Source organism: Pongo pygmaeus, chromosome 5 (assembly GCF_028885625.2).
Source record: "Pongo pygmaeus isolate AG05252 chromosome 5, NHGRI_mPonPyg2-v2.0_pri, whole genome shotgun sequence".
Lineage (NCBI taxonomy): Eukaryota > Metazoa > Chordata > Mammalia > Primates > Hominidae > Pongo > Pongo pygmaeus.
In genome coordinates, this window is record NC_072378.2 from 54,683,302 (window position 1) to 54,704,989 (window position 21,688).

Consider the following 21,688-nt stretch of genomic DNA (forward strand, 5'->3'; position numbering starts at 1 on the left):
ATACCTATAATAGATGATCAATTTAAAAAATGGATTAAAAAACAAGTCAAGCCACATGAAATTGCCATCTTGGCAAGTATTTTTCAGTTGAATACTGACAATTTTGTGTGTGTTCAACCCAGTATAAAGCTGAGCTCATAAAAAAAGTGGGGGAAATCCCCAAGGATCAAATACTAAAGGCAGGCTGAAATTCAGAACGTTTATCATGGTGCTGATGCTCTGGTAAGATAGAGAACTGGAGTTGCATCTCCATTAAGAAGTCAAGATTTTTGAATTGTTACACTCTCAGTTGCAAGAAGTATGATTAAAAAAAACATTTTCAAAGGGAAATGACAACCCCACTTTTTAATTTTTATTGTTTTAGAGACAGTGTCTTACTCTGTTGCCCAGGCTAGAGTGCAGTGGTGTGATCAGGGCTCACTACAGTCTTGAACTCCTGGGCTCAACCATCTTCCTGCCTCAGTCTTTCAAGTTTCTGAAACTACAGGTGTATGCCACCACATTCAGCTAATTTTTAAAATTTTTTAAGAGATGGGATCTCACTGTGTTGTCCAGGCTGGTCTTGAACTCCTGGGCTCAAGTGATCCTTCTACCTCAGCCTCCCAAAGTGCTAGGATTACAGGTGTAAGCCACTGTGAATGGCCATAAGATTTTCTTATATCAATCTAGGCTTAGGGTAGGAGAAAATAACCTTTAGTCACGAGCCTATCTTGAGACAGGTTTAAGACTGAATTTATACAATCTCTGTGATAAAGAAAATATGTGCTGAAAATAGAAGTTTGAATTAATTTTAAATTAGCTTGCCTTATTCTGCTTCTGCAAATAGAGAAGTAGTTTGTATTGAGCCAACTGTTTTACAGATAACAATGATAAACTCTGGATAAGAATATAAAAAACTATCTGAAGGTACTGAAGCATGACCAAGGCAGGTAGAAACTTCAGTAGAGTCAATGCTTGCAAGAAAAATATGGCACTAGGTTGGTTTCTAGATTTTACAGTTTTTCACCTTATGGGTAGTCCCTTATCTGGTCACAATGAAGTAGTGAAAATTCAGCAGCAACCCAGCAGACTTATTAGCTGAGGAAACAGAGAACAGTGTAAGGTCATACAGAAACTAGAAAGTGAGGGGAGAATCCAGAAAAGAGAGTGCCAAAAGGAGCCCTAAATGTTGTAGATAAACTCTGCCCAAATCTCTGGATGACTATTGAATGTGCGCATTAGGCCCAGCTGAGGAGAAAACAATGGAATAGAGATTTTGGCTAGTTCCCATCATTAGAGAGACAGAGAGTCTGAAGCCAAATTGACTGCATAAGCAAAAAAGAACAAAGCTGGAGGCATCACACTACCTGACTTCAAACTATACTACAAGGCTACAGTAACCAAAGCAGCATGGTACTGGTACCAAAAGAGATATATAGACCAATGGAACAGAACAGAGGCCTCAGAAATAATGCCACACATCTGCAACCATCTGATCTTTGACAGACCTGACAAAAACAAGTAATGGGTAAAGGATTCCCTATTTAATAAATGATGTTGAGAAAACTGGCTAGCCATATGCAGAAAACTGAAACTGGACCCCTTCCTTACACCTTATACAAAAATTTACTCAAGATGGATTAAAGACTTAAACTTAAGAGCTAAAAGAAAAATGTCTTCATGTTAAAGAATAGCTCATCAAATACTTTAAATATTTTTTTCTTGGAATATTAATACATACAAGGCTTTCTTTGAAGATACTTTTCTGCTCCAGCTGCATGACTAGAAGCCTCATATAAGAACTATTTCATTTATCACTAGGCACTAGATGAACCAGCCAAGACTGAAAGTGTCTCCAAGGACAACACATTAGAACCACCAGTGGAGGTAATGACTTCAGATTACCCCTGCTTTTGGTATGCAATTCCAAAACTTATTGCTAACCCAGAACCTGGTTTCAATTCTTCCAGCTCTATTTTCCTGCACAGCTCAGGCAGCAAACTGAAGAGCTCTGTGCTACCATTGATAAGGTCTTACAGGATTCCTTGTCTATGGTAATGCCTTAGACTAGAATGTGCAATTCAAACATTTGCTTTGCTTCTCTTCATTTTCCTCTACTTTAGTATGATGCCTCACAGGCTTGTTCTTTTCTTTCCTTTTCTCTTCTTCTTTCCTTCCTTTCTTTTTTTTTCAGCATTCTTCTGATTCTCCTTCAAGGTCCCCAAAGACATTGTTGGGTTCTGACACAGTCAAAGTATGTATGTATTTAATATAATTTATGGAACCATAAGATTTATTAGATCAACGATTTCCAAACTGCAAGTCAAGGTCCAATAGTGAATTGAGAAATAAATTTAGTGAATAGCAATCAGTCTTTTTTGTAGAATTTTAAAGATAGTAAATATCAGACTTGGTTTCAAGTAATGTATAGGTTTTGTTGACATTTGTTTACATGTACACATATAATGCAAGGTAAGTGTATACAGGGTTGCAAAGTAAAATCTATTTCTGTGGGTCAAGTTCAAAACAGTTTGAAAGCCAACATATTAGACCATGTTTTTTTTTTACATTGACATTCAGAATGTATAATTTGTGGCTCATTCTCACTCAAATTATAGATTCAATATTTATGGAATTTATAGCCACTTAAAAATAGAGAAGTAAAAAATGAAGTAGACTAAAGTAAAATTAGTCTAAGAGCTTTAACGGAAGTATTTCTAGAGTTTCTTTTTCTTTTTGCTGATTGAATCTATTTCATTATTCTTTGACTCAAAGGGAAATAAAACTGGATATTTTAGATTGTTAGAGTACTACTAAACTATTAATTGTTGTAATTGAATATGTATTTCCTTCTTATAAAATAGTTATTTTCATTCGTTAGGATAAAATAATACATTTCTCCAAATTATTTTTTTCAAACACTTAAGCTCTACTGATCCAAATTTCGAAATGCTTATGATTTTTCCTTTATTGATAATTGTTAGTTATTAGTTACTGTTTTTTTTGGTCAACCTTATTTATTTATTTCATTGGAATTAGTACACTTTTTTCCTGTCCTTTCTTAAAATATGGAACACTGTATGTCTAAAGTAATTTTCAAATGTACAGAACTACACATAACTAGAAGAGCAATCCTAATTTTCAATTGGAATATTATCAATAAATATCCATTAGTAATGACATATAAAACCCAGTAATCAATTATTGTCATATTAATTATATTTTAGCAGAGGACTCACAAGTGGATAATTGTAATTTCTGTATTTGAAGTCTATTTTGTTGTATATCCTTTAAGTCTTTTAATCTAAAACTTTGATTTGTCAAAGATATTATATCAATTTTAAAATATATTTTTTTGTATTTCATTCGTTGAACATGTAAAAGACCTGTATTATATTAAATATAATGAGAATAGGATTTAAGAAGTTATATATGAATAATAATCTATATTACTGGTTTCTTTAACAAATACTTAATGCTTATGGTGTTAAAAAACCCAGTATTTTAGGCCACTACATTTAAGGCAATTTTTCATTCAACAGGTATTTATTAAGCACCTACCGTAAGTCTGGTGTTGCAAGGCACTTAGGAACATAAGCAAGGCTGAGTAACCTAAGGTACAAGCTTTGAACGTAGTGATCAAGGGGTAGAATTCAAGCTGAGACCCAAAGATGGAAAAGAGCCAGCCACAGAAATTTTGATCAGGAATAATAGCTTTCAGGTAGAGAAACAGGCATGTGTAAATTTCCTGAAGCATGAAAGAGCTTAGTGTGTATGAAAATAAAGAAGTTAGCCAATGAGCTTGCTGTACACCGAGCTAGGGATGAACAGTGCAAATGATGTTGAGAAACTGGGTTAAGCACAGTGATTTAAACACTTACTTGCCATGGCATGAAGCTTGGATTCCAAAGAAAATGGGGAGACATAAAACCATGGTGGAATAATATGAAACCATAGAAGATGAACAGTATGGCTGCTGTGAGGAGGCTGCTGCAGTCAGGGAAACAGTCAGTGATGGTGGTCTGGATAGGGTGGTTCAGAAGAGCTAGAGAAGCATGATGGTTTGAGGCTTGCCAAGAGTTTGGGTGTGGGTAGTGAAGGAGAGAGAATACTGCAGGTCTCTGCTTTGAGGATAGACAACAGCGAACGAAGAGCCGTATAGTGGCAGGCAGAGGGTTATGTCAGTTTTAGACAAGGATGAGTTTGAAGTGCTTATCGAGAAAGCTTAAACCTGTGTGTTTGAAACTGATCGGAGATATTTGAGGGTCATTGGCACGTAGACACCGTGAGTGTCCTGTACAGAGTTCCAAGGAACATAACGTCACAGGTCTGACAAAGGAGGTGGAGATGAGCAAATGAGAATGAAAAGGCTTTTATGGTAAGGAAAATCAGAGCAATGTGATATCATGGAAGCTATAAGAAGAGAGTGTTTGCGAATATAATTGTGTTGATTGCGGCCAAGGGTCAGAGAAAGATAAGTCTAAAGAAGTGTTTATTAGATTTGACTTGTATATTTTGAAACCATATTGCTGGTGCTTGTGTGTTGGCATTCATTCTCGTTTTTGAGTTTTTAGAAGCTTTATCAGCATATATAATCATTTTTTAACTTAAGGTTTTTCTCTTGAGTATTAAAATAGGGACTTTATATTTATAATTTCTAATTCTTGTTTTCCTAGATGTATCTTTTACTGCTACTTTCCTTTTTTTATACCCTTTTGTCTAATTTTCTCAGAGCAGCATATTTCTGCGTATAATTTTTACATTCAATTAGATTCTATTTACCAGGGACCTTAAGCCGTTTATAATTATTGCAATTCTTGTTATGTTAGGGTGAATTTTTGCTGTCTTATTTCATGTTTTCCATTTAAAATGTTTTTATTTCTCTTGTTTTTTTTCTGCTTTCCTTAGACAATTTTGATATTTACTAGTTGAACATTTTGAAAATTTTACTTTATATCTTGTTACTTCTGGTAGTTACATATACATTATTAAAGACAATTATTATGCTTAATTTTGTATCAATTTTAAAACATATAAATGCCTTTTCCCAAAATTTTGTAAGTACTATAGCACTTTCCACTTTCTACTTGTTTTTAATCAACCTGTATATACAAACACAAGCACATACGTATACAATTTATTAGTATTGTTTTGAACTTTATGTCTGAACACTTCTTTACCTTTCCTTTGTTTGGTTACTTATTTCTGATTTAGATCCTAATTTTGCACACATTCAAAGCTTTTTCCTGGACTTATTGTTTTTCTCGTTGGAATCTTGCCTCAAGTTGTATAAAGCAAGATCTTTTTGTGTAGATTTTGTGAACTCTGTTCATGATAACATCTTTATTTTGCCTTTTCATTTAAATTATAGTTTTGCTGCAAATAAAATTGTAGGTACTCTTTCTTCAACACTTTCCCCCACGCTTCTTTTTCTTCAACAACATACTTAGGAAGTATTTTGTCAGCGTGATACTTGTTCCTCTGCTATAGAGTGATCATTTACAGAATTGCTCTATAGCTTTTAAAACTTTATGTATGATCTTACAGATTTTTTTAATGATGTATTTAGGTATGCATTTTTTTCTTACGTATTTTGATTGTTACCGTCTATGACCTTTCACATGACGTGTTCAATCTTTTCTTCCCCTTACATTCTCGGTAATTTTTGATCATTATTTTTGCAAATATTTATTCCCACATGGGACTCTCATAATACTGATTTTGTCACTTTTGATTCCGTATTTCATGTATCTTACTCTTCATATTTTTCTATTTATTATTTTCTAATTCCTTCAAGAGGAATCCTTGATCTAATACTGCAGTTCAAGATTTTGTTCAGTATCTATTCTTTCCTTCAATTCCTGTATTACATTCTTTGTTGAAGCTAACATAGCTTCTTATTCTAAATCAGATTTATTGAGGTAATATTTAATCACTGTAAACTCAATCCTTTTAGTTTACAGCTCTGAGTTTTGACAAAATAATCCAATCATATAATTACTACCACATTCCAAACAAAACATTTCCATCAACTGAAAAAGTTCCTTGTGCTCCTTTTTAGTATATACTTCCCTCCAATCCAAGTCTTGAGAAACCACTTATCTTTTCATGTGTTCTTACGCTTTTGCCTTTTCAAGAATATCATATAAATGTAATTATATAGTCTGTAGTCACTTTAGCCTCTACTTAGTAGAAGGCATTTGAAATTCATCCATATTATTGCATGGATCAGTAGCTCTTTTTTTTTTTAATTGCTGATTAATAGTCCACTGTGTGGATATTCCATCCTTTATTTATCTATTCACCAGTTAATAGATGGCTGGGTTATTTGTAATTCGGAGCTATTACTAATAAAGCTGCCAAGAACATTTGTAAACAAGACTTTGTATGGATATATGATTTCACTTATCTTGGGTAAATACTTAGGAGCGGAATAGAAGAAACATTATTTTCTTTTATAGTATTTAAGTTTTTCAGATGTCTTATTATGTTTCCATGGAAACTCAAATTTCCCTGAGCATGTCAGCTAAGTTGGGTGTATATATGCCTGGTGCCTGGGGTGGCAGGTCCTGAAGCCCAAGTCCTAGCACTTGGCAATTCTGGTGAGGTTTATTTGTTTGTTCTTTAAAAGCAGGAGGGGCATGTGCTTCAGAAGGGAGAAGCGCCATAGTATCAACCACTTCCCACTTGCCACTTCCTCTCCACCCTGGTGACCCTGACCCTCCTTTCTGCCTCCCTGCACCTCTGCTTATGGTATATTCTTCTCTTCCAATAGCTGTCCCAGTCATCATTGCTGAGAAGGGATCAAGGGAAAGATTCATCTGAAGCTGGCCAGTTGTTGAAACCTGTAGTTAACCATTTTCTCCCTGAAGGCTGAAGGACCACTTTGATATTGTCTTCCTTGTTACCTCTTTTTACTACCCTCAGATTTTAGTCCCTCACTTCACCCCATTGATCTCCTTATCTCTGATGTTTAAATGTGTTGTGGCATGAGAAAGCAGGGATAGAATACGTAAAAACGGAATAAAACAAAACAACTATTTTGAAATGTTTGGCTGTTAAAAGGAAAAGGAAATTAGGTTGGTAGTGAGGTCAAGAAAGAATTTTTTGTTTTGTGAAGCTGAAAATGACACGATCAAATTTGCATACTGTGGCATTGGTCTCAGTAGAGAAAGAAGTACTGATTCTAGAGAAGAAAGGGAAATAAAGGTCTGAATATTTGTGCCCCACCCACCCACTCAGAATTCATATGTTGAAATATATGAAGGTATTAGGAGGTGGGGCCATTAGAAAGTGATTGGGTTGTGAGGATGGGGACCTTATGAATGGGATAAGTTCCCTTACAAAACAGTCCGGAGAGAAACCTCTTACCCTTTCCACCATGTAAAGACATGCAAGATGGCACCATCTATGAACCAGAAGTGGGCCCTCACCAGACACCAGATCTGCTAGTGCCTGGATTTTAGACCTCCCAGCCTCCAGAACTGTGGAAAATAAATTTCTGTTGTTTATAAGCCGCCCAGTCAATAATATTTTGTTACAGCGGCCCAAATGTGCTAAGACCATTTGGTAAGAAGCTGGAAATATCCTCCATTGTAACAGGATGGAAAATAAAGGACATGACAGCTACAGATGCAAGAATGTTTGTAGTTTGGTGGAAGAGAAATAATTTCATAACCAATATCTGTAGTTATTTCATAACTAATACCTTTCAATGAAGTAAAATGTAAGATCATTAACCAAGATTAAGGGGAAAAGGTGTGATGGGGATGAATTTGAAAAAGTTAAAAAAAGTTTATATATTCTACTTTCAATTCCTTTTCTCCAGTTTCCTCTTAAATCCCCTTTCTTTATGTCACCAAAACCACTTTTTCCAAGGTTCCTGAAGTCCTCTGCATTGCAATAAACCCAGTCCTGAGTTGAGATAACAGCAACAGAATTTGAGATCGTTGCTCACACCCTCCTCTTTGATATATTTTCCTCTAGAGTATTTTAGATCTCCATACTCTATCTGTTTTTCCTCTCTCTCCCTTTTTTATTATCATTTCTTAGTCTCCTTTGCTGGTTCATCTTCTTCTTCCCAAACTGTTAATGTTGAAATGCTCTAGTCATGAGTCCTCAAACTTCTCATTCCTCTCTATATTCATTCCTTTGGTGATCTCACCCTGTTTTATGTTATAAAAACTAACTACATATATGCTGACAACTCTATTTCTAGTCCAGGATTCTTTCTCCAACTGCAGACTTCCAAATACCTATCTTCATTTCCATTTAGACTTCTAACAAATGTCTTATCCTCAATATGCATACAAATAAAATCTAGATTTTCTCCCACAAAATGATTCCATATGTTGCCTTCTCATCTCCATTGGTAAAATTTCACTCTTTCATTTGCTCAAGGCCAAAAACTTTGGTGTCATGTTTTATTCTTCTCTTTCTCTCACATTTCACATCTCTTCTGCTAGAAATCCTGTTTCTATAGCTTCAGAATATGTCGACTACGATTATGCCATGGCTTCTGCACTACTGAGCCACCGTGTTTTGTTGGATAGTACAAGAGTTTTGTCCCTATACCCCTGACTCACAATAGTTTATTCTTAACACATCAAATGCAGAAAACCTTTTAAAGCTTAAGTCAGATCATGACCCTCCTCTATTTAAAACCAGAAGTGCTTACACATTTCAAACCTCAGAATATAAGCAAAGTCCTCACAAGGTCCTGTATGGTCTGGTGCCCCAATATTTCCATGATTGGCTTTCTTCCAACTCTCTCCTTTACTCACTCCATCCCAGCCTTGTAGCCTCCTTGTTGTGCCTTGGATGTGTCAAGCATGCCCCTGTCTTAGCACATTTAGTTTCTTTTCAAATCAGTTATATCACTGATCATTTTATGGTTTCTAGCATACTGTGAAAATTTTTCAGCTTAACCTTTATCTCCAAAATCATGGTTAAGTATGGCTGTTTTCAGTCTGGTTCTGAAAAGACACATTTCTTAATCTCTGTGGGTCTTTTTTGGTTGTTTATTCTTTCTGCTCATCCTCATTCACATTGTCTTGCCTTTTTGTGTATCTGAATCTGATTGTATGCTAGATATCCTATTTGAAAATTTCTTAATAGAAATGGAGACTTCAGATGATATTACCTTTCCATAGAAAGTCTTTTCTTTGTTTCTGTCAGACGTTGGGAGCACTAGCAAGAAAAACTACCTGAATTTAATTTAAGGTTCTGAGATTATTTTTTCCAGACAGTCATCTTCAGATGATTTGATACCAGGCTGAAGACCATGTGAGTCTTCTGGGTCACTCTTACTCCTAGGGGCTCAATCTGTTTTTGGCAAGTCCTGGTTGACTTTCTCTCTCTATACCCGTGAGATATCAAAAGTATGGGGTAGCTTCTCGAGCAACTCATCATTATTTGCAAACATCCCCAGGGCAAAAGCAGTTCTGAAATGCTGGGCTTCTCTCTTCAGGTTCCCATCCTCTTTTGATTTTGCCCAGTAATTATTCACTTTCTTTTTAGTTCATTGATGTTTTTGATTAAATATTTTTCAATATATTGGTCAGATTTTTTATTGTCCTTTATGGAAAGATTACTTCCAGTTTTCTATCCAACATTCTCAGAGGAGAAAATCCACCTTAGAAACTTAGCACTTCTTCCCTCTTGTTGGAATGCTCTTTATCTAGAATACTACATACTCAACTCCCTTACTCCTTCAAGTCTTTGAAGTCTCCTTCAAATGTCACCTTCTCAACATTGATCATCTAATTTAAAATTGTAAACTCCCAGCACTCTTGACCTCCTTAACATCTAGGTGTTCCAGAAAAATACAAGGTATTTTGTAGAAGCAAATAAATTTTTATCTGGAAGCATATATTACCCTAGGCTTCAGTTTATTTCTACTCTTTTTCATTGCATTTATTCCTTTCACTTATTTATGATTTCATTGCTTATTTCTTTTCTTCCAGAATGTGAACTCCTCAATGGCAGGACATCTTTGTCTCTTCTGTTCACCAATAAGTCCCAGGGGTGTAGAACAGTGACTGGCACACACAGTAGATACACAAATATGTATTGAGTGGATGAATGAATCAAATAGCTATTTCATCTCAGAAAGTGGGCCTACAAAAGAAAAATTTGGGGCAGTACTGAATGCACATTTGAAATTGATAATTATTAATTTAAAATAAAATTAATTAGTTTGTTTGAAAGAGTTTCTCCAACAATGTTTTGCTTCTCAGATACAAGTATGGAGAAAAATGGTGGTAAGATCAATTTAGGGTTGAGTTCTTTTTTTTTTTTTTGGAAGTGAACTTGTCACAGGAAGAGAGGAAGATTAAAAAATGAAAGTATTAAAATTGCTTATAATATTAAATAATATGAGATAAGTGGTAAAGCCAGAATAAAGCTGATGAAGGTGAGTGATTTGGAAGTCCCAATGATGTGGATGTTGCTCTAGTAGCACTAGAGAAATGAAGATGGTGGATAGGAGGTAGAGTTCTGAGTGTGGGACATTTGTAACTGAAATTTCTGAGAGTTTCTGTTTTACTGGTGAAGGTAAAATTAAGGAGCTTTCTGGGAGTGAATGAAATGGAGTAGATGAGAACATCTTTGTAATTGAGGAGCTCAATAAATTGAAAAGACAGAGATTTCTACATGAATTTTGAAATAGGCAAAAATTATGGAAGAAACATGAGGAAAGAACTATTATGATCCATGAGTTAACATTATCAATAAATAAGAAGAAATTACCAGAAAGCTGATAGATAAAGTCAGTGAAAAGAATAATCAAGTGATATCATTTTATAAAATAATTTTCTAAAAAATGATATTGTGTAGAGAGAGCAATGTTTAGAAAGTCTCAATTGAGACGAAGGTGAACACGTTCCAGAAGTTGAGTCTATTATTATTTACTTTATTATTTCAGATGTATAATTGTTTTTATTTTCATACAGACTCCTACAACTCTTCCAAGAGCAGCTGGTCGAGAAACCAAATATGTAAGTACCTTTATAATTATACACACTGCTTTTCAAATGGGTGCCTGTGTATGCTTCGGAGAGAACACAATTATACAGTAATTTAAATAGGATTAATTGTTTTTTTAATAAGTTGAAGGGTAGGATGATATGATTGGCTCAGATACAGAAAATCAGGTTATGTCAGAGATAAAACATCAGGTAAGCTTATCAAATAAATTTGTTCTTAAGTGAGGTCTAGTTGGATTAGTTTAGCTAAATAAAACAGAACTGCCACACCTGCTTCCTGATTTTCTACTTATCAACACTTAGATGACACTTTCATTTTTGTAATGGTTTATTATGCTTATAGAATAGTCAACTCATATACTTGAAACGTTAAGATTTGTCCATTTCTAATCGGATTGCCAGTTTAATCAACTTTGACTCTTTTGTTGCTTTCTTGCATTTACATTATTAACAAATAACCAATTTCCACTTATGAGCAAAAACAGATTGATAGTGGATAGATATACACCCACATTCAATTCAAATAATTATGAGTAGCTGGCTCTGAGTGTGTTAGACATACACATGCATAGCCTCATCCCAACTCCAGTGTTCACTCAACTAATAATTGTATTTTCCATCATGTGGTCAACTTCTGCTTCTGACCAAACGTATTCTAGTAGAAACAAGATTATCTCCTTAGTAAGTGTTTAGTGTTAAGTCTAAAACAAATTAGTAAACTATTCCATTTAAGTTACACATTTGTAGTTTTTATCATAATGATGAGAGTAAATAGTTATTAAATGTGTATTTTGTGCCATATCATCATTGTAATTTATACAGTTCTGCCTTCATTTGAATCTCCCCAAGGCAAGTAATAAACTGGGTGAAATTACTAAATTTTATCACATCCAGAAAATTATGTTTAGAGGATGTGGGTAGGAACACTGCTTAGAGCATTTCCTGGAAGTTTTGCTGTTATTTTTCATTATTATTGGAAGCCATTTGGAGTAATACTTAAAAAGAATGAAGGCATTAGTAGACGAGACCCGAGTTTAAAATCACAGTGTTGCTTTTACATAACTGTCTGATTCTGAGAAGATTACTCACCATTTTACCCTTCTGTGCCTTTGTTTCTTCATCTGTGAAATGGGGATACTAATAATTTTCTTATGTAAGATTTGTATTAGCTAATGTACGAAAAGCCCTTAATGGAATTCTGATACAAAGGAATTGCTCGATAACTAAAAGCTTTTCCTTTCCTTTCCCTTTTTCCTTTATTCACATCTCCTTTCTTCTCTTCCTCTTATCTATCTTTGGAAGACTAGAAATATCTTGATTTAATTAAGTTCCTTGGTTCGTTAGTGGGTACAAGAAAAGAAAGTTTCCTAAAGGTGTTTCTATACTTTTTGTGACTAATACATTTTACAAGGGCCAGACCCCCAAAAAAGTTGCTGCAATTTTTGCTCTCTCACCTTCTTCTCTTACCTACTCTTGCTTTTCAGCAAAATGTCTCTAATTAGATTAGTTTTCAGTAGGTTCTTGACCTTAATTAAAATTCGTTTCCTATGTAAGAAGCTTTGTTTTTACTTTATTTTACAACATGACATTTGAATTGTTGTTTGTGGCCCCTAAAATACGTCCACGTCTTTTGGAAGACCATAAAGGATCATCTTACAATGAAAGGTCAAAACTAGTTTGGCGCCAACTCTCGGATTAGTCATATTTGTACATATTCGGCTGTAGTTATTACAATTTACTGAGTGATGTCTGATACATTTAGTTTGAGGAGAAAAGATTAAATTTTAGAGCAGAAGTTCACTTTAGCTATAAGCTTTGGTCTTAAATGAACAAGAGCTTATCTTGTGTGTCTTAAATACAATACGTTCTGATTTTTTAAAACGAATGACACTGTAATATTTTCTTCTAAAAATTCTAATATTCATATTGACTGAGCTATGGGATGTCTCACTTTAAGTATGAGTTTACTAGCTATGATTTAATTAATTAATTTATCACTATATATTTCTCTCTTCTCCAATGAAAACTAAAAAGCAACTCTGAGAAGTCTATTTCTGAGACATTTCAATATTTCATCATCTGTCTTCAAACTCTGGAGAAAGTTGTCATCTTCAGAGTATATACCTGCTGGGACTCAGTGCGTCATTGACTTTGTGGATATTCTTAGATTAAACTCAAAAGCAGGGATCGTGCAGGTTACCAACTCTTATACTACAGAGGAGGTTGAATAAAAGGAAGACATAAATTAGAGCCAAGAAAAAAAAGTTTTGTTACACTTGAGGATATCCTGAACAAGTTAGTACTGACTACCAAAAATTCCTATTTCTGGGAGTTCTTTAAAAGTATAATATATCTGATTACTACACATTATATGTCTCAAAACACCACTATGCATCCCATGGATGTGTACAATTATTATTTTCCAATTAAAAAATAAAATTTAAAAGGTATATTAATAATCTATGGATCAAGACTAGTAGAAAAACTAGTCACTATTTCTAGCTCTGTTATTCACTTTTCCACCTCTATTCATTGATTTGACAAATATTTATAGAGTGTCTACCGAGTACCATTCACTGAGGAGTCACTGGGGTGAGAAGAGTGAACACAATGACAGGATGCCAATTTCTGAAGCATATATTCCAATGATAAGACAGATAGTAAACAGTTAAAATAGTAAATGAGCAAGATACTTTATTGTAGAAATAGAGAGGAGGTAGCCAGAGAACCTATTGTTGTTAAAACCAACTTACAAATTTGCTAGTTTTCTGTGTATTCGTAGGTTTTCCAGTTTTCCTGGGATAATTATAATGATTTAATAAAATAACAAGAAAGTGTATGGCTAATTCCGCTTTATAGGCCTTTGGTGAAAGACTGACTTCTCTGGAAAAAAAAAAAAAAAGAAAAAAGAAACAAAGAAAATCAACTCAAAATAATGTTTCTTTCTTTGGGTCTTTATTGCACATATTGTGACATTTCATACAGTCTGTTTTTTAGGATGAGCCAGGTGCAGTAAAAGCAACACTAATTCAGACTAATTAAAGTAAAGGTTTTTTCCAGTCCATGGTGTTCTTAAAATGCAGGCTATTTTACAATAATTTAATTGAGATTGTTTTAAGTGTAATAGAATTGAAACTAGGCTAACAATATGTTGAATAGGGAGTGAGCCTTAGGTCACTTGCAGGGTTGGTTAATTTATCATTAATATTTCATTTGATTCTTTTAAAAAGATGCTGAATTCAACAATAATAATAACTAATATTTTGAGCTCTTACCTTGAAAATAAAGCTTGGCTATCTCATTTAAACCATATACCAAACCTATGAGGTGGGTATTCTTATTTTAAAATCTCCATTATACAGAGGGGGAAAACAAGCCTCAGAAGTCACAGAGTAGGCAAAACCCAAACCAAGTTTTCTTCATGTCAAAGTTTCTGCCATTTGATACTTCTATATACTTGTAGAAGTATAAGTACATACTGGAAATAGTTTGCATTCTTTATATATTTTATCCATTCATATTTATACCCTGGGTCCAAATTATTTCTTCATGTCCAATAACCTTCAGCCTAAACTTAGAAGGAATAATTTCATATTTGGTCATATTAACGTCTAAAATGATAGTGATTTGCTGTCTCCAGGGTTTTAAATCATGTGCTTAAATATACATTAATTCATAATATCAGATAAGGTATAAGAGAGTTATTTCTTATGACACTCATTTTTAAAGTTTATTTCCTTCGTGTAAATAAACTTCCTTTCTAAGCAAATTTTTAATTTTATTTTGTGGGTACATAGTAGGTATGTATGGGGTACATGAGATATTTCGATATAGGAATGCAATGCATAATAATTACATCATGGAAAATGAGATATCTGTCCCCTCAAGCTTTTATCCTTTGTGTTACAAATAATCTGATTATACTCTTTTAGTTATTTTAAAATGTACGATTAAATTATTATCGACTATAGTCACTTGGTTGTGCTATCAAATACCAGGTCTTGTTAATTCTTTCCATTTTTTTTCTACTCGATAACCATCCCCACCTCCCCACCCCAAAGCAACCCCCACCATTCCCAGCCTCTGGTAACCATTCTTCTGCTCTCTATCTCCATGAGTTCAATTGTTTTGATTTTTGGATCCCACAAATAAGTGAGAACATCTGTTATTTGTCTTTCTGTGCCTGGCTTATTTCATTTAACATAATGACCTCCAGTTCCATACATGTTGTAGCAAATGACAGGATCTCAATCTTTATAAAGGATGAATAGTACTCCACTGTGTATAAGTACCATGTTTTCTTTATTCATTCATCTGTTGAAGGACACTTAGGTTGCTTCTAAATCTTAGATATTGTGAACAGTGCTGTGGCAAACATGTGAGTGCAGATACCTCTTTAATATACTGATTTTCTTTCTTTTGGGTATATAACCAGCAGTGAAATTGTCGGATCATACATGGTAGCTCTTTCTTTTTCATTTTCTGAGGAACTTCCAAGTTGTTCTTTATAGTGGTCATAATAATAGGTGGTGTACAGTCCCACCAACAGTATATGAGGGTTCCCTTTTCTCCACATGCTCATAAGCTTTGTTATTGCCTGTCTTTTGGATTAAAGCCATTTTAACTGGGGTGAGATAATATCTCATTGTAGTTTTGATTAGCATTTATCTGATGATCAATGATGTTGAGCATCTTTTCATATGCTTGTTTGCCATTTGGATGTCTCCTTTTGAGAAATATCTATTGAAATCTTTTGCCCATTTTAAACTACAATTATTATACTTTTTATAGAGCTGTTTGAGCTCCTTATATATTCTAGTTATTAATCCCTTCTCAGATGGGTAGTTTGCAAATATTTTTTCCCATTCTGTGGATTATCCCTTCACTTTATTGATTGTTTCCTTTGCTGGGTAGAAGCTTTTTAACATGATGTGATCCCATTTGTCCATTTTTGCTTTGATTGCCGGTGCTTGTGGGGTATTACTGGAGAAATTTTTGCCCAGAAGATGTCCTGGAAAGTTTTTCTGATGTTCTCTTGTAGCAGTCTCATAGTTTGAGGTCTTAGGTTTAATTAATTCATTCTGATTTGATTTTTGTATATGGCAAGATATAGGGGGTCTAGTTTTATTCTTTTGCTTATGGACACCCAGCTTCCCCAGCATCGTTCATTGAAAAGACTATCTTTTCCTTATGTGTGTTCTTGCCACCTTTGTCAAAAATGAGTTCACTGTAAGTGAGCAAATTTGTTTCTGGGTTCTGTATTCTGTTCCATTGGTCTATGTGTCTGTTTTTATGCCAGTACCATGTTGTTTTGGTTACTATAGCTCTGTAGTAGAATTTGAAGTCAGATAATGACTACTCCAGTTTTGTTCCTTTTTCTCGGGATAGCTTTGGTGATTCTGGGTCTTTTGTAGTTCCCTATAAATTTTAGGATTGTTTATTCTATTTTTGTGAAGAATGTCATTGGTATTTTGATAGGAATTGCTTTGAATCTGTAGTACTTTGGGTAGTATGGACATTATAACAACATTGATTCTTTAAATCCAAGAACATGGGATGTATTTCATTTTTTGTGTGTCCTCTTCAATTTCATCAGCGTTTTATAGTTTTCATTGTAGAGATTTTTCACTTCTTTGGTTAAGTGAATTCCTAAGTTATTGCTTTTACTTGTGGCTATTAATGTACATGATATTACTCTTTTGACTTCTTTTTTAGATTGTTCACTATTGGCATGTAGAAATGCTACTGATTTTTGTATGTTGATTTTGTATCCTGCACCTTTACTGAATTCATTTATCAGTTCTAATAGTTTTTTGGTGGAGTAGTTAGGTTTTTCCAAATATAAGATAATGTCATCTGCAAACAAGGATAATTTGACTTCTTTCTTTCCAATTTAGGTGCCCTTTATTTTTTCTCTTGTCTGACTTCCAGTTATGTATTGAATAACAGTGGTGACAGTGGACATCCTTGTCGTCTTCCATATCTTAAAACAAAAGCTTTCAGGTTTTCCTCATTCTGTATGATTCTAGCTGTAGCTCTGTCATATATGGCTTTTATTATATTTAGATATATTCCTTCTGTGCCCAGTTTTTTGAGAGTTTTTAATCATGAAAGGATGTTAAATTTTATCAAATGCTTTTTCAGCGTCAATGATCATATGGTTTTTGTCCTTTATTTTGTTGATATGACATATCACATTGATTGATTTGCATATGTTAAACCATCTTTGCATCCCTGGGATAAATCCTAATTGGTCATGATGAAGGATCTTTTTAATGCACTGTTGAATTTGTTTTGCTAGCATTTTGTTGAGGATTTTTGCATCAATATTCATCAGAGATATCGGCCTGTGGTTTTCTTAGTTTGACGTATCTTTCTGGCTTTCGTATCAGGGTAATACTGGTCTCATTATAGAATGAGATTTGTAGTATTCCCTTCTCCTTTGTTTGTTTGTTTGTTTTTTTTGAACAGCTTAAGTAGAATTGGTATTAGTTCTTCTTTAAATGTTTCATAAAATCCAGCAGTGAAGCCACTGGGTCCCGGGCTTTGCTTTACTGGGAGACTTTTTATTACAACTTTGATTTCATTAGTTGTTATTGATCTGTTCAGGCATTGGATTTCTTCATGGTTCAGTCTTGATAGGTTGTATGTATCTAGGAATTTATCAATTTCCTCTAGATTTTCCAACATATTGGCATATAGTTGCTCATAGTACCTACTACTAATCCTTTAAATTTCTGTGGTTTTATTCCATGCTCCTGGATAGGAAGAATCAATATTGTAAAAATGGCCATACTACCCAAAGTAATTTATAGATTCATTGCTATTCCCATTAAACTACCATTGACATTCTTCACAGAATTAGAAAAAAAAACTTAAAAGTTCATATGAAACCAAAAAAGAGCCTGTATAGCCAAGACAGTCCTAAGCAAAAAGAACAAAGCTGAAGGAATCATACTACCCTACTTCAAACTATACTACAAGGCTACAGTAACCAAAACAGCATGGTACTGATACAAAAACAGACATATAGACCAATGGAACAGAACAGAGATCTCAGAAATAAGACCACACATCTACAACTATCTGATCTTCAACAAACCTGACAAAAACAAGCAATGGGGAAAATATTCCCTATTTAATAAATTGTGCTGGGAAAATTGGCTAGCTGTAAGCAGAAAATTGAAACTGGACCCCTTCCTTATACCTTATACAAAAATTAACTCAACATGAATTAAAGACTTAAATGTAAAGCCTCTAACTATAAAAACCCTAGAAGAAAATCTAGGCAATACCATTCAGGACTGGCACAGGCAAATATTTCATGACAAAAACATCAGAGTAATTTCATCAAAAGCAAAAATTGACAAATGGGATCTAATTAACGAGCTTTTGCACAGCAAAAGAAGTTATCATCAGAGTGAACAGACAACCTAGAGAATGGGAGAAATTTTTACAATCTATCCATCTGACAAAGGTCTAATATCCATAATCTACAAGGAACTTAAACAAATTTAAAAGAAAAAAACAAACAACCCCACTAAAAGGTGGACAAAGGGCACAAACAGACAATTGTCAAAAGAAGACATTTATGCAGCCAACAAACATGAAAAAAAGCTTAACATCACAGATCATTAGAGAAACACAAATCAAAACCACAATAAGATACCATCTCACACCAGTCAGAATGGCAATTATTAAAAAACTCAAGAAACAACAGATGCTGGTAAAGCTGTGGAGAAATAGAAATGCTTTTACACTGTTGGTAGGAATGTAAATTACTTCAACCATTGTGGAAGACAGTGTGGTGATTCCTTAGAGACCTAGAACCAGAAATACCATTTCACCCAGCAATCCCATTACTGGATATATACCCAAAGGAATATAAGTCATTCTGTTATAAAGACATATGCAAGTGTATGTTAATTGCAGCACTATTCACAATAGCAAAAAGATGGAATCAACCCAAATGCCCATCAAGGAGAGACTGGATGAAGAAAATGTGGCACATATACACCATGGAATACTATGTGGCCATAAAAAGGAAAAAGATCATGCCTTTTGCGGGAACATGGATGGAGCTGGAAGCCATTAGCCTCAACAAACTAATACAGGAACAGAAAACCAAACACCACATATTCTCACTTATAAGTGGGACCTGAACAACAAGAACACATAGACATGGGCGGGGTGGAGGGGAACAACACACATTGGGGCCTCTCGGGAGGGTAGGGAGAGGGAGAGCGTCAGGATAAACAGATAATGCATGTGGAGCTTAATGCCTAAGTGATGGGTTGATAGGTGTAGAAACCACCAAAGCACACATTTACATGGAGAACTAATCTGCATGTCCTGCACATGTATCTTGAAACTTAAAATAAAATAAAATAATAAAAAAGTACGTAAGGAAAAAAATTCTGTAGTTTCAGTTCTAATGTTTTCATTTTCATCTCTGATTTTATTTGTGTTTCTTCCCTTTTTTTCTTTATTAGTTTGCCTAAAGATTTGTCAATTTTCTTTCTTTTCAAAAACCACCTTTTTGTTTCATTGATCTTTTGAATTGCTTTCTTTGTTTCAAATTTATTTATTTCTGCTCTGATATTTATTATTTTTCTTCTACTAATTTTGGGTTTGGTTTGCTCTTGACTTTCTAGTTGTTTAAGGTGTTTTATTAGGTTATTCAAAGTTTGTTTTTATGTAGGCACTTACAGCTATAAATTTCCCTCTTAGTACTGCTTTGCTATATCCTGTAGGTTTTGGTATTTTGCATTTCCATTATCACTTGTTTAAAGAAATCTTTCAATTTCTTTCTTAATTTCTTCATTGACCCACTGGTCATTCAGGAGCATATTGTTTAATTTCCATGTATTGTATAGTTTCCAGATTTCCTGTTTTTACTGATTTCTAGCTTCATCTCCTGGTGGTCAGAGAAGATGCTTGGTATTATTTTAATTTTTTGAGTGTTTTAAGACTTGGTTTGTGACCTAACATACGGTCTATCCTTGAGAATGATCCATGTGCTAAGGAGAAGCATGTGTTGAAGCATGTATAGCTGTTGGATAAAATGTTCTGTAAATATCTATTAGGTTCATTTGGTCTATAGTGCAGATTAAGTCTGATGTTTCTCTGTTGATTTTCTGTCTGGGAGATCTGTCCAATACTAAAATTGGGGTGTTGAAGTCTCCAGCTATTATTGCATTCAGGTCTATGTCTCTCTTTAGCTCTCATAGTATTTGCTTTATATATCTGGGTGCTCCAGTGTTGGCTGCATGTAAGTTTGCAACCATTATAGCCTTTTGCTGAACTGACCCTTTTATCATTATATAATGACATTCTTTGTCTCTTCTTACAGTTTTTGTGTTGGTATCTATTGTGTCTGATCTAAGTATAGCTACTTGTGCTCTATTTTGGTTTTCATTGGCATGGAATATATCTTTTTTCTATCCCTTTATTTTCACTCTGTGAGTATGTTTACAGGCTAAGTGTGTTTCCTGTAGGCAACAGGTAATTGGGTTGTTTTTCATCCATTCAGCCACTCTATGACTTTTGATTGGACAGCTTAGTTCTCACACATTGAATGATATTATTGATAAGTAGGGACTTACCCCTGCCCTTTTGTTACTAGTTTTCTGGTTGTTTTGTGGTATTCTCTTTTTTCTTTCCCTTTTTCCTGTCTTTCTTTTCGTGAATGTGATTTTCTCTGGTGGTATGCTTTAATTTTTTGCTTTTTTATTTTTTGTGTATCTGTTGTATGTTTTTTAATTTGAGGTTACCATGAGGCTTGTAAATACTATCTTATTCATTATTTTAAACTGATGACAACACTTGACACTAATTGCATAAACAAACAAACATGCAAAAAGAAAACTAATAAAAACCCTACACTTTAACTTCATGTCCCTGCTTTTTAAATTTTGTTGTTTTTTTATGTCTTATTATACTATGTCTTAAAAAGTTATAATTATTATTTTTGACTGGTTCATCATTCAGTCTTTTTACTTAAAAGCAGTTTACATACCACAATTACAGTGTTATAATATTCTGTGTTTTTCTGTGTGCCTACTATTACCAGTGAGTTTTGTATCTTCTGATGATTTCTTCCTGCTCATTAACAGTCTTTTCTTTCAAATTGAAGAGCCCTCTTTAGCATTTCTTGTAGACAGGTCTGGTGTTAATGAAATCCCTCAGCTTTTGTTTTCTGGGAAGGTCTTTATTTCTCTTTCATGCTTGGAGGATATTTTCACCAGATATACTATTCTTGGGTAAAAGTTTGTTTGTTTGTTTGTTTGTTTGTTTTTCCTTCAGCACTTTAAATATGCCATGTGACTATCTCCTGGCCTGTAATGTTTCCACTGAAAAGTCTGCTGCCAGACATATTGGAGCTCCATTTTGTGTTATTTGTTTCTTTTCTCTTTCTACTTTTAGGATCCTTTCTTTATCCTTTACTTTTGGGAACTTGATTATTAAATGCCTTGAGGTCATCTTCCTTGGGTTAAATCTGCTTGGTGTTCTATAACCTTCTCGTACTTGCATATTGATATCTTTCTCTAGGTTTGGGAAATTCTCTGTTATTGTACCTTTGAACAAACTTTCTATTCCTATCTCCTACCCTTGTTTCTTTCTCTACCTCATTTTCAAGGCCAGTAACTCTTAGATTTGCCCTTTTGAGGCTATTTTCTAAATATGGAAGGTGTGCTTCATTGTTTTTTATTCTTTTTTGTCTC

At 34.2% G+C, this 21,688-nt stretch overlaps 1 protein-coding gene across 10 annotated transcripts in view; it reads left to right on the forward strand.

The window, feature by feature from the left end:
* MLIP (muscular LMNA interacting protein) overlaps positions 1-21,688 on the forward strand; it is a 251,973-nt gene that overhangs the window by 146,819 nt on the left and 83,466 nt on the right. For 7 of the 10 annotated variants that reach the window (XM_054492411.2, XM_054492420.2, XM_054492419.2 and 4 more), the window contains 4 exons: positions 1,801-1,866; positions 1,950-2,033; positions 2,174-2,233; positions 10,932-10,976. In XM_054492411.2, the coding sequence (XP_054348386.1) occupies positions 1,801-1,866; positions 1,950-2,033; positions 2,174-2,233; positions 10,932-10,976 (255 nt within the window). The remainder of the gene's footprint in view (positions 1-1,800; positions 1,867-1,949; positions 2,034-2,173; positions 2,234-10,931; positions 10,977-21,688) is intronic. The other 3 variants (XM_054492415.2, XM_054492418.2, XM_054492413.2) reach the window with 2 other exon arrangements.